This window comes from Podarcis tiliguerta (assembly GCF_965153285.1).
Source record: "Podarcis tiliguerta genome assembly, chromosome: 3".
Lineage (NCBI taxonomy): Eukaryota > Metazoa > Chordata > Lepidosauria > Squamata > Lacertidae > Podarcis > Podarcis tiliguerta.
Window position 1 is genome coordinate 59,555,960 of NC_139536.1, and position 21,215 is coordinate 59,577,174.

At 41.3% G+C, this 21,215-nt stretch overlaps 2 protein-coding genes across 14 annotated transcripts in view; one reads left to right on the forward strand and one right to left on the reverse strand.

The window, feature by feature from the left end:
- NHSL1 (NHS like 1) overlaps positions 1 to 4,849 on the forward strand; it is a gene marked incomplete at its 5' end in the record, with an annotated part of 139,100 nt that extends 134,251 nt beyond the window's left edge. For all 11 annotated transcript variants that reach the window (XM_083434730.1, XM_083434734.1, XM_083434731.1 and 8 more), the window contains one exon: positions 2,665 to 4,849. In XM_083434730.1, the coding sequence (XP_083290856.1) occupies positions 2,665 to 3,316 (652 nt within the window). In that variant the 3' untranslated portion in view covers positions 3,317 to 4,849. The remainder of the gene's footprint in view (positions 1 to 2,664) is intronic.
- Positions 4,850 to 5,722: 873 nt separating this feature from the next.
- On the reverse strand, positions 5,723 to 13,428 carry HEBP2 (heme binding protein 2). Of its 3 annotated transcripts, none has more exons than XM_083435136.1 (5): positions 13,217 to 13,428; positions 12,815 to 12,890; positions 9,559 to 9,694; positions 8,979 to 9,159; positions 5,723 to 7,759 (listed from the first exon to the last, which is right to left on the reverse strand). In XM_083435136.1, the coding sequence occupies exons 1-5, from the start codon at positions 13,264 to 13,266 to the stop codon at positions 7,582 to 7,584; spliced, it is 621 nt and encodes a 206-aa protein (XP_083291262.1). In that variant the 5' UTR covers positions 13,267 to 13,428; the 3' UTR covers positions 5,723 to 7,581. The 3 variants fall into 3 exon arrangements, with proteins under 3 accessions (XP_083291262.1, XP_083291264.1, XP_083291263.1); XM_083435138.1 differs by having other exon boundaries at positions 13,210 to 13,426; XM_083435137.1 differs by having other exon boundaries at positions 13,238 to 13,367.
- Between the last annotated feature and the right edge of the window lie 7,787 nt (positions 13,429 to 21,215).

A 21,215-nucleotide genomic window follows, 5' to 3' on the forward strand; every position in this document is an offset into this window, starting at 1 on the left:
AGTGACTTATCTTGACTTGGAATATCTAATGTGTGTTACTGGTGCCACCTTGTGGTGATCGTTCCCCCTACGAATGGAACATCTTTGGGGAGCGTAATTGAAAGTGGCACAAATATGTTCTCATTATGTTATGTGAGTAGAGGAATGTTCTGTGTTGGAAACTTTGGATCATGTTTATATATTGTACAGTTTATATATTGTTGTGTTAAATATTGCAGGGTAGAAAAGTTTTGCTTCTAGGATGATATCCTTTCATGGCAAACAATTGTTTCCCACTACCCTACATATTCCCCATTACTAAACATATATAAGCCAAGACTGAAGACACCACTCAACTAGTTCCAGAAGGCACTGAAAGGAAGTGAATTGCAATATGGCACAGGAGTTTGCTATATTTAGAGCAAAGTAACAATTCCCACCACACATGGCAAGTCCATGGATATACCTAAGTAACTCTTGGATTCAAGAGAAACATTAATCTTTGTGTGGGAAAAGAGCCGTGTGTATATGTGAGACACAGATTGCATTTGTGAGTAGGGGAAGAGTGTTTACATTCTTCTCTCACCTTCCTCCCCAGTCTTCCTTGTAAGAGAACAAATAAGCCCTGACCATGTTGACTACAAAACTGGCAAACATCCTTTGGAAACACCTGAGATGTGATTGCACAGCCACTTTCAAATTAGGTACCAAGTGAGGATACATCCCATGGATACCAACATTCATTAACTGATAACACCCCAAGTTGATGTTTACTTTTCATGCTGTTGTGTGTCACAGTGCAAACTTCAGCTGTGAATGTCGTATGAAACTTCCAATTATGACTGGAGAGAATCGTAGAATAAAATAACACGGGCATAATTTTATAATGTAGTTATGCCCCATTGTTTTCAATTGTGTTTAAGGACATCTAATTTTCTATGGATGGTGTTCTTTGTTTTTCGCAATGGGCTTGGTCTGTATTGCACAATTATGCAAAGTGTGTATTTTGTGTGAAATGTACATAAGAATAAGTCCTGAAAACATGTTTTTACTAGTTACATAGTACTAGATATCTTTCATCTGCTGATCCCAAAATTTTCAAATTTATCTGCTAGTCCACATTTGTATAGCTCTCGTTTTTCATCTGCATTTTGGGAACATAGGAAGCCGCTTCACACAGTCAGATATTTGTTCCATCTAGCTCAGTGTTGTCTACTCTGGCAGTGGCTCTCCAGGGTTCCAGTAAGGCGTCCTTCTCAGGCCTAGCTGGAGATGCCAAGATTTGCACCTGGAACCTTCTGCGTGCAAAGCCAATGCTCTACCACTGAGCTGTGGTCCTTTTGTGATCTTAAACCAACAAGTTGATCTCATTCTCAGTGAACTGAAATAAACATGGAGAAGGTGGTCCTTCCCCTCCCCTAATTTTTCTTGAAATCCCAGCTTTGGCTTGGCCATTTTCAGTTTGAAAATGATTTTATCGGTACCCCAACCAGGGGTAATGAACATAGCATCCCCCATCCAACATGGCCAATGATAAGGGATAATGGGAATTGGATTCCAACATCTGGAGGGCATTTAGCCTACTGCTATGCTAGACTTTACTGGAAACTCATTTTCAGTATAGGCACGCATGTCTATGTGTATCATCAAATAGTTTAGGCATGTTTATTTTACCCACTTTCCAGTATTTGTTTGTATGCAGTATCTCTGCAACCCCCCTTTTAAAAAAAACTTACTGCATAGTCAGTTACATATATAGCATTTAAATAAATATAGAACAGTCCAGCCCATTTATGTTCTCCCTCTGGATAGGCAAAGGGGCACACAAGAGTAGAGTCCAAGACTCTTGGGTTGAGGTTTCTTCCCAGAGACTGACAAGTGAACATACTGCTCAGTCTTTTCTTCTGAACTGTGAATCTGCATAAGGCTTTCTTCAAAAGTGATATTATTTTGTTATCAGTACCATTTTTAAATGTGTTGGGAGTGTTTGGGCGGCATTAATATCTGATTGGTGTTAACTTGAAAGGAATACTACATGTACTTTACCATCTTTGTTAATCACTTACCAACTCCTTGTTTTATCCTATACACTTTCTGATTTCCCCTGTATACAAATTAATTTGTTGTTTTTAAGGGATGTCCTTTCCCTTCTTTGCAGGTCAATGCAACTGCTTTTAGATGAAGCTTCATAGTATGTCCTATGTGCTAATTACTTTTGATACAGTAAAATGCTTCTTATGTTCCTAGCTCCCCACAGAGCATGTGGATTTCATTTAGGCTTCATTAATTTCATGCCCTTTGGCAATTTCATTTGGAACACCTTGACAAGTGTAGCTAGAATATATTAATTTGGAGGACGCTACTATATTGGAAAGCTGTTTTAATTAAGAAAATACAATTTGGCAAGATTCAAATATTTGCTTTGCAAAATTTTAATGAGAAAAGAAATATTGTAACTTGCAAGTAAATTGGATTAATTCAGTTCTGTACTGGAGAATATAGTTCAGAACAAGATTCCTGTTATCAGAATGTCACCATTCCTGTTTCCAGTATCTTCCTACTCATTTCTGTAATAGCTTATATTCATCTGCTTGCTTGTTACAATATTCATATGTGAAATAGGAAAAGCATTGAAGTGAGAGGCTAATACTGATTTTATGTTTTTCTTCTACATTAAAATCATAGATCCAAAAGGAAAGTCCTTGGCCGCAAAGACTCTGAGGATGATCCTACCCGAAATCATTCGCCATCACCCCCTGTTACACCCACTGGTGCTTCTCCAAATCTGGCTTCCCTTAAACAGGCAGGATCAATTCAAAGAAATATTCGCAAAAGTAGCACCAGCAATGACAACTTCAAGGCACTACTGCTTAAAAAAGGGAGCCGTTCAGATACCAGTTCTCGCATGTCAGCAGCAGAGATGCTAAAAAACACAGACCCAAGGTTTCAAAGAGCCAAGGCAGATTCTTCCTGGGAGCCCACTGACAGTAGCACAAGTTGTTCTCCTACCAAGAGCAGACGGGCCCAGGAAGAATGGGCCAAGAGCGAAGGCCTGATGCCAAGAAGTCTGTCCTTTTCCAGCGCCAGGTACGGCAGGTCTCGAACCCCACCATCTGCTGCAAGTAGCAAATACAATGTCCGAAACAGGATCCAGAGCAGCCCTATGACTGTTATCAGCGAGGGAGATGTGGAACCATTTGAACCTGCAGAAAGCAGAACTTGTAGGTCTTTGGACGAGGAACAATTTGATGTGTTTGACAGTGATGAAATGGACATTAATGAAGATGTGGGCTCCAGTGAGAACAGCACAACTCGCCCAGACTTGATAACTGGTTGATACAATTTTTTTTTAATGAAATATGTATGCCAACAACTTAAAAAAGGGTGAGGATTAAGAAGGCACTATGATGTCACAGGTTTCATAAGGTATACAAAATGATCCAGACTTAGCAGGAAGCCCTAATCAGTACAATTTACTTCGCCAAGTATTTAGAATGTGGTAATTGATGCTACAGTACTGATACCTCTATGTGGCTCGATGGGATGCGATTTTTAGTTTAAATGGATGCGACTTTTAGTTTAAATGGAACTAAGTCAGATCAGTCCATTAAAGCATTAAAATCCTTTAGAAAAAAACAGAAACTAATATTTTCAGATTCTGGGTTGTGTGTGATTTTTTTTTTTTAAGAGTGTAGAAAATTAAAGTAAGCCTACAGAGAAAATGGGGAATTTCTGTGGTACAGGGTGGCAGCAGCTTTCAAAGTGTTATATTTATGAAACCTAGTAATCTCTTTTGAGCAGGGAACGATAGAATATGTGGCCTAGTAGTTAGCCGTGTTGGCTGTTGTCCCACTGTTTCTTCTAGTTTGTGTAGGGGGTCCTCTGCTGGTCTAACCATGTCATGATAGCATAACAAACAGGCTGACCAGATTCTGAATTACTGTTTTTTAAAAAACGCAATAGGAAAGAAGCACTATTGTAATACAGAAGTGAGTGCTGTGTGGGTATATTACAGTCCATCTATTGGGTTCTTAAGAAAAAAAACCTCATAGGTGAATTTGTTTCTTTGAATGGAAGTTAATGAAGTCCTATAGAAGACCTAAAATAAATGGCTGCCGATTTGTAAAGAAGATGTAGGTAAATCTGGGATGGGGTGCGGCATAATAATAATAATAAGCAAATGGCCATTAACTTCTCGATTTGAGAGCTTATAGTATATAACTGCAAATGGTACCCTTTTCTTTTCGATTGAACTGGGAATTACCAGTTTTTCTTATATTTGTCAAAATGGGAAAGTTTTAAGCAACATATCACTTGGAATATTGAAACACTTGCTAACTTTTGGTTACCAAAGAATACACTACAATTAGTTTTACTTTTTTGTCTACAGTCAGCATCTCCTTGATATGGGAAAATAAACTTAACAATTTAGGAGACTTTGCTTAATTTTATTGAGTCTTTACCAGTGTGTTTAAATATATAGATATATATATAACTTTCTTATTTGTAAAGAATATAACTGATAGCTAAAATATCAGCTGTGATTTTGATCACAGGATTGTTGGGTTTTTTGGAAAATGAATTTTGAATAAGTTGCTAGTCTTCTGTTTTTATAATGTTTGTACATAATACAAATTCTTGAGGTAGCCTTTGCCCTACCAGTGTTGGACTTTTTACATTTTTACATTTTTTAAAGAAAAAAACAACCCTCCTCTATGTAGATAATTTATTTTGATGAAAACACTTGGCTCTTTTTCTCTCCATCTCTGTTCTTTGTTAGTTCTATAAATTTTAGTGGCCTTCACTCAACTCAAGAAGGGGATGGGGACAATCCTGTGACTGCATCAATAAACAAGGCTGCCATTTGTCATCTTGTGGCTAGAGTTAATAATGCAACACTTGAAAATCTGGGGGTGCTGTTATACTGAACGCTAGCCTGGCAAAGCAAGGGTTTGTGGCAGGCTTGAACATGAGGAATAGGTAGGTCTGAACACATGCTTATGGTCTTACTAAAGGGGGTAAGAATTGATCAACCACAAGGAGGCATAGATGGGATTGAGCCTGCTGGTCAAAATCCAAAGCCCCTAACATAGTTTTCTATTCAAGAGAAGCTCTTTGTGCAAATATGGTGATTTCTCATTAGGTGTGCCAAAAGTTAGACTCTCTCAAAAAGGAATGGTATTTCCCTGTGTGTAAACTGAGGCCTGGATCACAGCTATTAGATTTCGTGGATCATGCCCTATCGAGTTCCATAACTGAGCCTCTGCTTCCTAAGCTGCACAGCAATACTTTTTTTCTGCTCTCCTTGCTCAGGGAGGAATTCAACGTCATACTCTTCTCATCGTTCCATCAACACAAGCATTTCTGTTTGCCAAACAGGAGGATCCTGCCCCCATCTTCGGACCCCGTATACTCCTCTGGGGGTTCTGCTGATCCTCCAGAGTGGATTGGGGGAGGCATGGGGGAATGAGGAAGACCCCATTGAGCTAGCAGGGGCTTCTCCTAGTGTGCTGCATTTGTTGAACCCAGCTCTAAGTGTGTCTACTGGTTGTTTTCAGGGAACTACACAGTCACCCCTCTTCTCTCCTCCAACTCATATTGTGTCCCCCACATTCTAAAACATGTAAATTGTTACAAAGTAAGGGGGAATTGATAAATGAACACTTTTTGCTTCCCAAAGCCTCATGTTTATGGATGCTGGAAAAATACACCATTATGATATCCTCAGAACAAAGGAAACTAGTTTTTAAAAAATTAGTTGTATTTATTAATGACAAATTTTATTGGCGACAATGGGACACATTATTTATATTATTACCACTGAAATAGGCAGCTTTGTAGCATTTCTTTCTGCAGCTGAACAAAGCTGCTGGTTTCTGTTAGAGCAGGTGCTAAGAAAACATCCATTGTGTTTACCATTCATCTGTCACAGCTGCTGGTGTAAATAGATTGCACAGACTATTAGCATCTCGCATTAGCAGATACATTAACTGGCAAAAAATTTTTTTAAAGCTAAGTGTATAGGAAAGTAACAACATTCAGCCTTTCCTGTTAATTCACACGTTCCCATAGATGCTATATCTTTCTAAAGATTGACAGCCTGTCAAAAGGTTTCAAGTCCACTGTCAAGCTCATCTGTGTGTTCAATACAAGCACAAGGCTTTTCTGGCTAGCGACATTTCAGAGCTTAAAACCTAAATGTGCAAGTAAACACTACCCCTTCATATTATTTTTGATACGTCTTCACGTGTGTGATCTATTTGCTAGGAGCAGCACTACAGTTTGGCAACATCAGCGTCAGAAATTTTCAGTGTCAATTATTTGATTTAACATTTTGGTTTTACAAAAGTCACACTTTATACAACTTAAAAATTATTATATAGCACCTTACAAAATTCCAAAGGTGAAAAGCCCTCAAAAGCCTAATAACTGAATATTTTAATGTGCTGAAAATTACACAGTTTGTCCATTTAATATAAAGTATTGGAGAATGGGCACCACATGTTGTCTTCCCCACGAAAATATGCCCATGTAAGTGGCTATTCCAGCTGACCTACGCTGCATCTTCACTGTGGCAACATGGCACATAGGTTTCTATGAAAGATCTCTTGATGTATCTATAATGTGAGAAGGAACATTAAGGCAGGCACATAATTGGTTGGAGGGCCATTTCCCCCTCCTTTCAAGTGCCCAAAGGCAAAAACTTAAAACTAATGTCAGCGTGATCTAAATTAGTCTCAGTTTAGATATCAAAATGGTAAAGGTTTTAAATGATTCCTGTAACTTTGAGAAGTAATATGGATAAAAAAATTACAAAATATTATTAAAAGTATTACAAAGGTTACAGTCAGCCCCCTTTCCCCCTTAAAGCATCAGTTTTCTACCCCAGAATCTGATTCAGTAATTACTGAAGGGGCAACAGTGGAGGTCCTTAATGCCCTAGTAATTAGGCCATTGAGACCATAACTGTATTACAGGACATCTGAAGAGGCCTGGCTTCCTTCCTTTTGAAATGGACCCTTTAACTACTGTTTTTAAAAGGCTGCAGTAAAAAGGAACATATAATCACAGAATTAGAGAGACTGAAGGGACTACGAGGGTAATCTAGTCCAATTCTCTGCAATGCAGGAATCTTGTGCCCAACATGCGTTAGTTAAAATCAGAGATCAGGGCCTGTGCATTCCTACCTTCTGCCACCCTAATCAACTGAGAACTGCTTATGTCTTGTTTCTTACCCTTGCCTTAGGAGTATGGAATCTGCATAGCAGTTCAGAAGCTATAATGTTCCCATACTGACGTCAGTGGAGTTGAGCCAGCTATAAGGACAGAGAAATTGCCTGCAGAAAGAGCCAGGCTGGTCACATGTTCACTGTGATGCATGGCTGCACATGCAGCCACACTATAGCAACCTATACAGCCATCTTACATTTTTGTAAACCACTTGGAAGTTTTATTATATAGTTATATATAAACATTGCGAAACAAGTATTATATTGGCACTGATAGATATTAAGGCAATGGGCTAAGTAGGAAAATATTAGGAAATATATTTAGTTAAGGGCACTTATGGTTATTAAGGCTATAATCTGAATTGTTGAGGTTTTAGCTTTTCCTTATAAGCCAAACTTCATTGTGTCTGTTCAGCAATTTAAATGGACTATCATAGCCAGCGGTATAATAGACCTTTTCTTGAAAAGTTTTTCCATCCCGCTTCAGACTTTCAGCAAGTGCCAGTATTTCATCCTGGTTCTTTTTAGCATTGGCAAATCCTCCAAAAGATCTGTTGAGAACAAAAAAACAAAGTATTCTGTATGTGTTGAGACTACTGTTTTATGTTCAAAGTAGAACACCTGTGTACGTGATAGACAAATGTAGGCAAGCCACATGGAATCAACACGCATAAACCAGTATTAGTAAATTTTTCTACCTACGATGGTCCAAATCAGTGATTTCATTTATATGTAACTAAATTTATGTTGAGGAAACAAGAATCCTTTCCATTTCATTGCAGAGGGATTCAAAGATTCTTGCTCTGCAACATTCTTGTCTATACATTTTGAAAGCTGCTGTGTGGCAACTGCTCAATCTCCTTCTACAGGCAAGGACAGCAGTAACTTATATGCCCTGCATTGTGGGAACATGGGAAACTCTACAAGCCACTTCACATGCATGGCTAGATCCTGTGACAATGCCACTGAGCTTGAGTTTGGGCAGTAATTTCTTGGACACAATGTTTGTGTGAACCAGCGTAGCTACATGGAAGCTGTCTACACAGCGGGTTATGATTTTAATAACTAGTGTCTCAAAAAAATAACTGCAGTTCTTTTGCAACCTGGGCCAGGATGGAGCACCGACATGAAGGCACCAGTTCATTTATATATATATGAATTTGTGGAGACAAAATCACCCATCACAGTGCCTCCTCATAATGCAGACATCGATTTCCAAGGTTTTTGTAGAGCCTGTCAGTATATATAAAACAGCTTTTAATGTCACAGACACTACATATGTGAGCAAGAACATGCAGGCCCCAGTTTTGAGCTCACTTTTAAGGGAAAGAAGAAATGAGAAGGCACTGGAGAAAGCTATTGTTTACACAAATACATTTCACCATGTATGTGGCTCGCCTGAAGGGCAGTTTGGATTTTTACAGCTCCACAAAGCAGTAAGAAGTGTAGCAAAAATATTAATGGGGAAAATGGCTCATCTTCCCCATTAAAGCATCCAAGAAGGTTTATTAAACCTCTAATTTCAGCAGTTTTTCTTTCCAGTTTCTTCCACCTCCCATATCTGCACCTTCATGAAACACATAAAACCTTGACACAGTTACCACAAGGTGGCAGTCAAAGTTAGCAGACATTTTCCAAGATAAATTACAAAAATGGTGTTGGCCACACGGAGGTAGTCGGGGTTGATGGGAGTTACAGTGGCCAATGGCTAGGGAAAGTGGGAGCTGTACTTCTCCACACCTGGTGCAGGTTACAGACACACATGCTTACCTGACAAACACAGTAATTGCTGGCCTCGTTTCAATGAAGACATCTGCCTCTGATGGCTTAGGTGGATTTGCCTGGTGTTGAGGTGGCACGTAAAAAGAGACGGTTGTTGTGGACTCACAGAACGGGCCAGCGCCTGGCTGCACATAGCATGTCACTGGAGCTGTCATGTCTATCTTTACTCCTGCAAGAGGCAAGATATTACTAGCTACACTTAACACATTATCAAAACATTACAAAAGAAAGGATGGAATAAAACAGGAATAGATTGCTAAGATTGCAGGGGGTATGAAGGAAAAAAGAGCATCTCTCATCCACACCAGAGTGATCAGGACCTCAACCTGAAAAAAGGCTGAACTAGATGACATCACCTGTGCTTTCCAACACTAAAATTCCTTTGGGGTGTTGGGTTTTTAGTTAAAAATTTGGATTCTCTCCTTTACTGTTTCTCACATTCCCCCACCAAAAACACACCTGAGGTATATTTTCAAGAAGAAGATGAAGAATGTGTGCTTAGTGTTTGTCTCTCGCCAAAGGGAAGCTGATTTCAAGGGAAACACAAGTAGAGCAAAACACACCTTACCTTTTTCATTCTTGCCCTTGATATAATTAAAGAGCTTAGTAAAACCAGTATTGATAGCTGAATCCCAGTCCACAGTTTTAACAGATGTGCAAACCCATTTGGCTGGTTCATACTGTCGAATTTCATAATCAGAAGCCTTAAGGGGGGGAAAAACAAAAATCAAGACTTGTTACCTGGTAATTTTCATACAATAAACTCTGCATAGATACTGAACTCTTTAAAAGTAGGAACCACAACTAAAAACGAGTAAATGAAAGTGTGTTCCCTATCTCTAGACCAGGGTTGTCAACCTGGTCCCTACCTAGTGGGCGTTTCGGGATTCTAGGTGGGCGGTAGGGGGTTCTACGGCACAAGCTGAATCCTCCTTCCATCGAGCACTGGTGGGCGGTAAGGAAATTTTACCATCAAGAAAGATGCATTAGTGGGTGGTAGGTATAAAAAGGTTGACTACCCCTGCTCTAGACAGAGGAAATGCCTATCACAATGCGTATTGTGATAAGGGCTGTGAATTGTTACAAAAACACACAAAACCAATCTTTCCTCGATTTTATCTCACTAGTCATTTACCCATTGCTATTCTGCAAACTGATCCCATACACACTCCTTCAGATCAAGAGCTTAGGACCAAAGTAGACTCCATATAGCAGATGCAGTTTGCTACTGCTTTTATTTTCATGAATAGTAGTAATAGGAGGTTGCCACCCAGAGCAATTGAATGGGGGGGGGGGAGGAGGAGGAGGAACTGATTAACTTTTTCTTCTCTGGTCAGTTTCCCTTTAAAAATGGCCTTCCTGCTGTTTTCCAAACTAAATAGTGAAAGCTCACTGTTCTCCATGATGGAAAAATAGCTTGTAGAAGACAATTTTTGAGTGGGGAAATTACCACTAACCCCAGGCACTGTTAATCCTAGGTAAACAAGTCATATTTGAGTGTCCCAGGTCCTCTCTTTTTAAAAACGTATTATCTGGTCCCAGGGTGGTTGTGAGGATGAAATGGGCAGGGGAGAACTATGTTTGCCACCTTGGAGGAAATATGGTATATAAAGAGTAGTGAATAAATAAAATAACTTTGTTATTCTCAGTGAATCAGGGCCTCACTCCTGTGTATATTTGGGGGCAGGAGATGCCGCAGAGCTTAGCAGCATTGAGAAATAAGGAAGATGGTGGCGGCAACAGTGACTGCAAACGCTTCACCCCCAGCACTATAAAGGAAAGCACTGGGCCCACCAGCACAGCTGCTGAAGAACTTTGTAAATATTTGAAGACGTTTCTGCTGCAGCATCACATGGTAAGGCCAGGTTCAGTCCTTAAGTGTATTTGGGCAGCAGGAGGAGGAATAAATGTGCCACAGAGTTTGTTCTTCATCCATCTTGTTGGAAGACCACAATCTGCTGGACTGTTTGGGTTGCCACTGGAAGTTTTGCATGGCAATCAATGGTTTGGAGAAAAAGGGAAGCAGTAATCGGGGAGCCTGGAGGAGACCCAGCTGCCCCTTAACAGATGGGGCTCCCTTAATGCAACAGTTGCCCTCCTGGTACGTCTTCAAGGGACCAGTGACAAATCCTGGAGAATATTTACTTACTTATACCCCACATTTTTTACCAAGGTTTCCCCTGCTCTTTAATTACTTCCCACAACAGTCCTGTGAGGGAGGTTAGGCCGAGAGGCAGTGACTGAACCAAGGTCACCCAGTGAGCTTCATGGGGTGAGTGGGGATTTGAACCCTGGTCTAAAATTTGTTTGAAGTATAGGCACTCTGCCTTTTCGGGACTGAGTCTTTGAGGCGGTTTATAAAACCACTAACAATGATCAAATAAAAACTTAAAATTCATCCAGCCACACGGCCCAGTGAAAGAAATAGCAGAAGCAACAGGGTAATTTGGAAAATCCCATGAAAGCACCTAAAAAACAAGAGCAGGTGCCAGCTGAATATTTCTGAACACTCAGCTCCCACCACCACCATCACCACACGACCCCATTTCTCATGAATAGAGAGGGTGGGGAGCTACTGCATTGTGCTCTCAGATCTTTTAAATACATAGCAAGGCCCCTGCAGAGGGAAGAGGGTTACGTTGTTCTTCACCCCAGCGGTCTTCCCCTCCCCAACCCCAGCCGATCTTCTGTTTTAAAAAAAGTTGGGAGAAATGTTACATGAGCTTGCTGTTTACTTTGGCAATAAGGAAGTGTTTGTGGGAATTGAGCACCAATGTTGCAATACACAATCGGATGATCCACTTGAGAACAGGATCCCAATATCTGGCTAGCTTTCCTCTCACAGCACCTTAGCATGCATTTCTCCCTCCTTGCTTTCCTAGCCCACTGTTTTCAACCTTCAAAGGCTGAAGACCACACAGTTAGAAGGATTATAAGCCAAAGTTCACTTCTACAATCTTTTGTCCTAGAAGAGATCAGCATTAAAATTTGTTTCTGAACACATATATTTCCTTCAGCCACTGATGAGTAAACATGTTAAGAACTTTTAAACCTGCAACATTTAACATTTTAAAGATGTGTAAGTACTAAATTTGTAAATATTTATTTTTACCAAGAAAAAATGCATGGTGTTCATGACATATTTTCTGGAATGACATTTAAATCTTCAGAAATGACTGCAGTATGAAGCCATGTTAACAGAGTTCAAACCAGGTTCTCTCAGTAATGCAAGGTTTTCCTTAATCAATGACATAGATTTAAATAGCAATCTGAAGGTATTTTCAAAAATAATACTAGGTTAATCAAGCTCATTTACACTGTTGCATTACTCAACCACAGTACCTCATAACTTTGCTTTCAAAGCACTCCTTGTGCATTAAAAAACCCTTTACATCCACCTACTACATTTGCCAATACATAGACAAAATGTGGAGTCAACAGAGGGGCTTAGGATAATACCCAGGGGAGGGGGCAATGCTATATTAAATTATGCCTGTTAGATGTTTTCTTGTTATTTTCCCTGGGATACTTGCATTAGTTCTTGCATCTTCCAGTGAAGTCTTGCTGAACCCAAAATTTAGACTTTTTGGCAACAGTGATATTTCCAGCTGCAATACGGAACTCTCATACGTAATGAACCCCTGCTTAGGTGTCGCCCACTCGATCACATATTTAGTCAAGCAATTTGTGTTTAGGACTCTGCTCAGGGACGTGTGTATGCATGTGTGCAAATCTCTTCCCCTTCCACTTACTGGACGCAATCAAGGATTACGCGGAAAGTCACTTTCCAGTCATTAAAAACAACAACCATAAACGCTGGTCACCTGGTTTGGCAGTGCTGTCCATTTGGGCATCTCCAGCCCAGTAGAGAAGAGGGCTTGTTTTATAGTCTTCAGCATCCTGGGTGGAGAAAAGGAACGACGTTAGAGCTTCCCTTCCACATTTTGCATGTGCACCTGCACATCTCTTCCCTCGGAGCCGGTCCCTTTGTATTCAACGGAGTATGCAGAAAATCAACTGGTGCAAACATTTTCCCCAGTATGGAAATGTATTGCAAGAAGCTGCGCCTAGTATTATTTTTATTTTTTAAGGCGCAGCTTCCCTAAAGCAGAAACCAAAGCGCAACCTTCGTAATCTCCCCCCCCCTCCTCTCCCGTTGCCCTTTCAAATCCCCCCGCCGCATCCCCTCTACCCATATTCCCCTTCGCTCTCGGCTCGCCTCCTGCCTTTCTGTCTGCCGGCGGCACCTTCCGTCTCTTCCTCGCTCTCCTTGCATAAGGCCCCGGCGCCTTGTGTAACAACATTTCAGGCGACGCTCTCCGTGGCGTCGGAAACACCCAGGGCGGGGAGGGGAGGCGGCCTGGGACACGATGCTGCGAAGGAGGGGAGAAAACAACCCCCCCCCCCCTTTGCAAAGTTGTGAGGAAGAGCCGCTGACGGCATGGGGGGGGGCATTTGGCCGCCTTTCCAGCCAGCCTACGAGAGGCGTCCGGATTGGCTGCCCTCAAAGGAGCAGCTTCGCACGTGTGAGAGGGTGTGCGCGCGCGAGCGAGGAGCGAAAGCGGCTGTTTTGCTGGCGACGGCGGTGGGCGGGGAACGGGCGCGCGCTCCTCCTGGCCCTGCAGTGCCGCTTGGTGTCAGATGCTGCTTGTTGTGCTGGCTGGCTGGCTGGCCCCCAAGCTCTGGGGAATGCGGGAGTGAGCTAATGGCAGATTGTCATATGCCTCCAGCGGGAGGAGGGAAAAGGGGGGGGGGCGGCCGAGATGACAAGGGCCCTTTGAAAGCCGAAGGCATTCGCGCGCCTTGGCTCTCTTTTCCTCCCACTCCCAACTTTGTGAGGAGATGCATCGCCTCCTTTAGGAGCGCAAATGTGCCCCCCCCCCGTACTATAGAATGCGCGGGGGCGCCTTGTTTGCTCGTGCTCCTCCGCATATTCTCATATTCTGAGGCTCTTCTGTGAGGAAAGTGGTCCGCAGAAGCAGAAACGCGGGCGAAACTTCTGGCACGCGAGTTGCTCTCGGAGCGACCCGCAGATTAAATGTTTTCAGTCTGAGAAGCAGCACTGACAAGTGTTTTGTGGATTGCAGACCAAAGAGCTAACGTTTTCTACGCCCTCTCTTAAAATGCAAAGGGAACAAGTGCCCCTCCTGCAGTCTTTTTGCGGGTGGGGGTGAGAAGCAAAAAAGACATTCATAGTTCCCTGACACATTTAGGGATGAGCAGCATCTCCACATGCTAGGAATGTTCACCATAGCAAAATTGGACCAGAGCCCAGGCATTTATCAGTTGCTTTCTAGAAATGAAATGGTTGAACTGAAGCTGGTAGCTCTAGGTAAGTAAGAAAAGTATAGCCCAGGAATGGAGAGGTGAAAATATAAATTAATTTGTGGCATTGCAAAATCACCAACTGTCCCTGTTGCGACCTTTCAGATAAAGATGTAAACAAATAAGATCTAGAAGTGGGCATAATGGTGACACACACTGCAGAAAGCAACCCTAGTAAAAATTTGCAGTCACCCACTTGTGCAGTGAAGCCAATAGGCAAAGCCTTTATAACACTATAAAAGGCTTTCCAAGCACAGACACAGCAGCCAGGAGCTGGGGAGGGAAAAGATCATCCTTTGGTAAGGAAGACTGACAGGGAATTAGAACCCGTGGATATAAAGTCGCTGGTATATTAAGCAATTATGTTGCATCTGCTTTCATAAATGAAGGCCCAGACTCGAGTGGAAATCAGATTTAGGGAGAATTAGTTGATGCAGAGATAATATCTAGAATGTGGATTTTTATTCCCCCTCCCCAAAGGGTTGGATGCTCTTTAAACTGTAGTTGCTCCAGAGGTATATGACACACATTTCAGGCATTAAACTGGCTAAACCTCTGACAAAAAATGTTTATGAAGGTCACATAAATGAGGCCTGGCTCTGTAATGTGATCAGCTCTGATAATGATGCCATACGTGGTGGAAGAGGGAGAGGAGAACAAGGGAACATTGTTGCATTATCATCATTGCCTGCTTAAATGAAATATCACATACTGGTGTGGCATTAAGCAGGTCTCTTCTCCCATCTGCTGTTCGTGACAGTGCTAAACTTTCTTGCAGTTCCACAGAAACAGCACAGTTGTACCAGTGTAGCACCTTACCCCAAAGAAGACAGCTGTACATCTGCACCAGCGATCCTCTGTTGCTCATGTATTGCTTTGTTTTGTTCCTCACAGTCAATATCACTGCATGGAAGGCGTATAGTGTGGAATCCTGGCCTGAGATAGGTACTGCCATGATTTTCACACCAGATCATACATTAGGACTGAGCTACTTGAAGGAGCATTTATAGCCATATGAACCTCTGGAGGTCTTGAGATTGGCCTCAGCGGCTCTGCTTATGGATCTTCCATTTAGTATGATAGACTGACAGGCTCACATTATAGGGCTTTTTCATTTTTTGCTTCCTGCTTATGGAACTTGTTTCCCCGAGAGTTGTGTTTTGCTGCTGCCCAGAGTCTTTTCGTTTTGGTTTTTGGTTCAAGTAAGCTGCGTGTGGCAGTATCTTGTGCTGGGAATCAGGAGGCTGGTTGTGCTTTTATATGGTTTTATTTATTTCCTACTGTTTTATATTTAATGAGATAAATTATGTAATGATTTTAATTGTGCAGTTAATCATCATCATCATCAAAGCAATAAAGCAGCATTATCATTAATTCAATTTATACCCTACCCTTCATCCCGAAGGAACTTAGGGCAGAAAAATCCATCAATAGTAAGCAAAGAATGAAAGAAAAATTATACAAGCATTCTAAAAACATTTACAAGAATAATCTCAGCCAGTGATTTCAGGGATCTCAGCTGGGAGCAGTATCTTATTTGTCATCAGATACTTGGATAAACAGTGCTGTTTTTAAATTTCTCCTGATAGTAATGAGGGAGGGCATTCTACTAACAAGGAACCACTACTAAGAAGGCCCTGTCACATGTCAACACTAACCAGGCAGTGCCCACCAACAAAGCCTCATGGAGTTTAGACCTCAAACAGCTAATGAAGTGGTACGCCTATGTCCACACGATGCCACTTCAAATTGCAGACGGGGGACTCGTGTGAATGAATTCTTCTTAAAACAAACCCCACCCCATAGAAAAGTAGATATCACAGAGAAGCTTCTACCTTAGCTTTGTGCAAGTTTTCTATGTAGGTGGACTGATTTTTTTACAAAATGGAGGGACATTCAGTCATGTGAGCTCCTGCTGGTTGTCTCAGGCTAGTTTATGTGAATGATAGACTAGCGGCAGCCAGGAGACCAAGCAACCTTTTGGAGAGATTTGTTGCCCCAAAGCTTGGACTACTACAAGAACTTAGAAAGGAGTTCTGAACAGTTAAATTTATCACACAACTATTCAATTATCCTGATTCTGATAATGACATTACTTCAAGTTTCTGTTAAATGTTATGACAAAAAATACAATCAATCAATCAATCAATCAAGTTTATTACGGCCATGGGCCCATACAGAAAAAACATAAATAACAGCTTGTGGACGTGGGGAAAGAAAAAAAAAAAAAGAAAGAAAGAATAGAAATAAACAGCCGCTAAAACGCTCCTATAACAATAAAATACTGTAAGATGGAATGGCATCCTACACCTTAATTAGCTTGTAGTGCTCCTTGGCGTCGCTTTTGGGTAAGGACCGCGGCCAGGAACCTAGCCACTTTCAGGGTCGTATGGGTATCCTTATCCTGCAAGATTTGGGCAAGGTGGAATGTTGGAGGGGTACCCACTAGTTTCTGAATGATTTATCCCACCAAATTTGCCCGTAGCACATTAAACAAGGGGCAAGAGAACATAATGTGCTGGAGCGACTCCGGCGTCACCTTATCACATTCGCACATGGCGGGGACTTGGCCCTTTGAGAATCTATGTCTCAGGACATTGGAGGGAAAAACGTTAAACCTCGCTTTGGTGAAGGCCAGTCTATGGGCAACAGTCGAAAGGGAGGAAAGGTATGATGGGACGCAGTAAGTTAAAGTGATACCAATGCTCTGGGGCGAACAAACACCTCCCCCCAGCATATAATTTCGCTGTAAGTCGATGTCGTCCAGTCTTTGGCGGATCAGTCTTTGAGCTGTGATTTGATCTAATTTTAGGGAATCTGAGGGAGAGATTCCATAGCTCAAGAGTTTGGCATGAATTCTACTAGACCAAAGGCTAGAGAATTCATCTCGCCATAGGCATTGGACAAGGTAATGGTTTGGTAATCTGTGCCACAATGATAACCAGTAATTGAAGGCTTGCTTCCACAGGCAAGTTTCTAAGGATGCGATCTTCAATTCTAGTCGCATGGCTGCGTTGCTAACGCACATAGGGAGCATTAGGAGCCGACGTAGGAATTGGTTTTGCAGAGTCTCAAGGGGGGCAAGATCTGTCAACACAGCCCAGAGCGGGGCAGCATAAGCGAGCACAGCCACCACTTTTGCCTTGAACACCTTTAGGGCCGAGGGAACATGCAAAGCTCCATCCGAAAAGAAAAATCGGAGGAGCGCATATGACAGAGTTTTGGCCTTATTAAGTAGGTGTTGGATTTGAGCTTTCCACCCCAGATTGTATTGGAAAATAACTCCTAGGTATTGAAATTTTAAGACTTGCTCTATTTTTGCTCCACCAAGCTTCCACAAAAAATACAACAAATACTGTATTTTTGAAAGTTGTATAGTCCAGCCAAGGTTTACTGCTTCAGCTGCTACTTGTGATAACAAGGTCACTACCTTTTCTGCACCTTTGTTCTCTTGTCCTGAACAAGTTGGTTTTTTTTTTTTAAAAAAAAAAAATCCTATTAGGAAATGACACATGGATGCTTTAATCTGAGAGACTGAAAAAGTCACTATATAGAATTAAGGCGGCAGCTTTTGTATTCCTTTTTGTGTATCTGATGTAAAAGTTAATTAAATAGACTGAGAGATAGTTGGAGATTGGGAAACAAGGGAGGGGAAAGCAGGTTCATAAGAGGCTTACTTTTGACCTGGTCTTGTTCTCTGTTATTACTTTGCATCCCTGATTTCACCCTTCTGTATTGCCTCCTCCCTGTTAAGATGCTCAACTGTGCTGGACGATGAGTAATGTTCGCTTTATGGAACGAGTTCTTCTCTCACATCTCATCTTGCACAAAAGCTCACTATTAGAATTGCCAGTAATAATTGCACCATGCCACAGCTGTGACTTCCTCTGGGACTAAACCAATCTAGAAATAAAACTCCACCCCTTTAGCAAATCCCTCCTCCTACATCACAAAAGCAATATGGACAGATTCTGAAGAAGGATCAATGGTTCTCCTTTGCAATAAGATTTGCCACTGCTGTGTCCACAGTTTGATAGAGAACAGAATAGGAAGAATATGATTAATGGCCAGAAAGAAAACTGTATTTCATCATTTATATCCTGAGTAGTCTTGCATGAGCTTGTATCAGTGACTGTGGTATAGCAGCTATCATGTCAACTTTGAAAATGGGAGACCAAGACAGGAGGGAGATGGCAGATGTTGAGAGGTGCATCAGTAGTTCTCAGGATCACCTGTGCTCTAATCTACCATATGTAGACTATCACATGTTGCTAATTCACAGAACCTGTGGCAGATGAGGAGGTCTGAGCTAGTTGTGCTAGTTTAACCTGCGTGGCTCTCACAGGCCACTCTTAAGTTCCTATGCCAACAATTTAGGAATTCTTACCTCTTTGGAACAAAACTAAATTTTGCTGCCTGCGTGGCCTTTCAGACTGATGTATGGAAAAGCATATGAGCCTGGCCTTTGGAGAGTTTGTAAGTACACCCATTTTAACTTACTAAATGTGCGTCCTTTTACTATGCTGGGGAAAAAGAGGACTTTTAAAAAGATGCATTTTAAAAGTTTTAACAGCCTATATTTCCACACTTTGCTGCATACTGTGTAGTTTTAACTCTCTGCTGGAGTTCTCTCACCAAAGAGTACTTGCCCCAAACATGGATCTTGGCATCCAGGAATTTTCTTTTATACCATTTTCCCCTCCAACTAGCATGAATAAGGCTTATTACCATTATCATTATGGAATTTATTAGCTGCCCTTCACTAGCAGGTCCTGGGGCCAGTTACAACAATTTAAATTTGAAAATTAAAGCAGGTTAAGCAGTTTGTGATCACAGGAATAGGGTGGGTCTTGAAAAAACACATCTCAAAAGACCAGGGTGAAGAGATGCATCTTCAGCACTTGCCAAAAGCTCTGTTATTAAAAAGCCGTCTGTTTGGGGCTGCCACAGAGAATGCCTTCCACCTCCGAAACTTCTTAGGGAGGTATAACTACCAAAAGGGCTGATCAAAACACCCCGGATGATCTGTAGAGGAGGAGACATGTCTTTCAGATACTTGGGGCCTAAGTCATTTAGGGCTGTAAATACTAATGTGAGCACTTTGAATTGGGCCCAGAAATGAACTGGCAGCCAGCAAATAATAAGCATAAATATTATTCTACACAGAATTGGGCTGGATGTGATCACTTCAGTCTGCAAGGCTGGGGCACCAATATGATGGTCCACCCACAGAGACGGAAATCAATGTATTCCTTAACACTCTGGAGGATGTCTGGCACTTGCTGAGACTCTCATCACACTGTGAGATGCGTAGAGCCACTGACACAATTGCTCCTGGGCGCCCTAGCTATTGCTATTGACCATGTAGGTCACCTTAGTACGCTAGTGATCTCCATGCAATGAAATGAGAGGGGTGGTGGCTAGGCAAATGACAATTTATTTCATGGTTGTAGAATGTTAGGCTTCCATAAAACAACTTAGTTCAGTAGAATGTCAAGAAATGGAAAGTAAACTTTTGTCAAAATTGCAGATTAGTGGAGGTCCGACTGTATTAGTTTTCCTCAATATTTATTACTTCAATGCACTACCAAATAATCCAATTCGTTAAGCCTCTGTCAGTTAGCTTGGTTTTAAATAAGATTGGCCCCCTATTGACCTCCAAGTGCTCCATAACAATTATGAAGAATAAGTAAGGAACAAGGCTAAAAACTGTGTCATGTAGGTCATATGCTGATACAATGTTAGAATAATCTTACGGTGCTGGTTACTGGCCATTATGAAATGATTTCTCTATCTGGATTCAAGTTTACTTGAAACGGGTGTGAATGCAATACCCACATAGGTCATCAGCACCCACATAGGTCATCTGAGGTAAAACTTAATTCACCAGGCAATTATTTGTCCCTGGTTCAATGCTCATGGCCATGTGAGGTTGTCGTTATCAAATAAAAACTTTCCATTAATCAATACTGCATTAAAGCTTCGGGATGATGTCCAACTGACTATAACTAACTTTAGATACCACTGCCAGTTGTGCAAATTGGCCTATGAAAACCATGAATTCATCTATCTTGTTAGTTACTGCATATTCACATTTATGAATATGGCTGTGTAGACTGTCTTCTCTCTCACTCTCTCACACACATTAATTTGTCCCAAACATCAAGAATCTTGAGCTGTGGTATTGTTTAAGGGATTGGTGGGGGGTTATTGCTGTTAGTGATATTTTTTTTGTATCTTTATTTTAGCTCTTATTGTGATTTGCATGGAAGTTGTTCCAATTGGTTGTGCATTTTCTGATGTTTTGTTTATGAATACTTTTGCTGTGTTGTAATTGTGTATTTTTTCACGTTGTAAGCTGCCTTGAGCATGCTTTGTACTGTGGAAAGGTGGCATAGGAATAAAATTATTGATTGATTCATTGAAGATTGGCACAAAGGGTAAAAATTTAAATGGCAAGAAATCAAATACATAAGGGTGTAATGTGACCAAGAGATTGGAAATATAACACCGGGAGTGGCATGGTTGCTAAAACATACTGACTTTATTCTGCAAATTCTTATAAAGGGGAAAAGAGAATATATGCTATTCACTATTGATGGCAATGAAAGCTGAACTATCCTCATATCCAACTCCCTAATTAACTGCACACACATCCTGGACTGCACATTCAGATATATCCTTGACAGAGGTTTGTTTTCATTTCTTTGAGTTTTATCCTACTCTTCAGCCAAAAAGGGAGCTATCTGGCATGGTAGCACCATCAGATGAAATATATAGTTTATGTTTCTGTGCTTACCATCTATCCCTATGCAGACAGAGATAAATTATGTCCTGCCTTTCTCCCAGTGCAGGACTCATTGTTTGAAAGGGGGTGGGGAGCAGAAGCAAACTAAAAGG

Excerpts from the sequence above, each read along its gene's own strand:
- HEBP2 (XM_083435136.1), bottom strand. The coding sequence starts at position 13,266 with ATGCAAGGAGAGCGAGGAAGAGACGGAAGGTGCCGCCGGCAGACAGAA. Across the intron at positions 9,695-12,814 it reads GGACAGCACTGCCAAACCAG|GCTTCTGATTATGAAATTCG; the intron begins GTGACCAGCGTT and ends CCCCCCCTTAAG. Across the intron at positions 7,760-8,978 it reads GCAATTACTGTGTTTGTCAG|ATCTTTTGGAGGATTTGCCA; the intron begins GTAAGCATGTGT and ends TGTTCTCAACAG.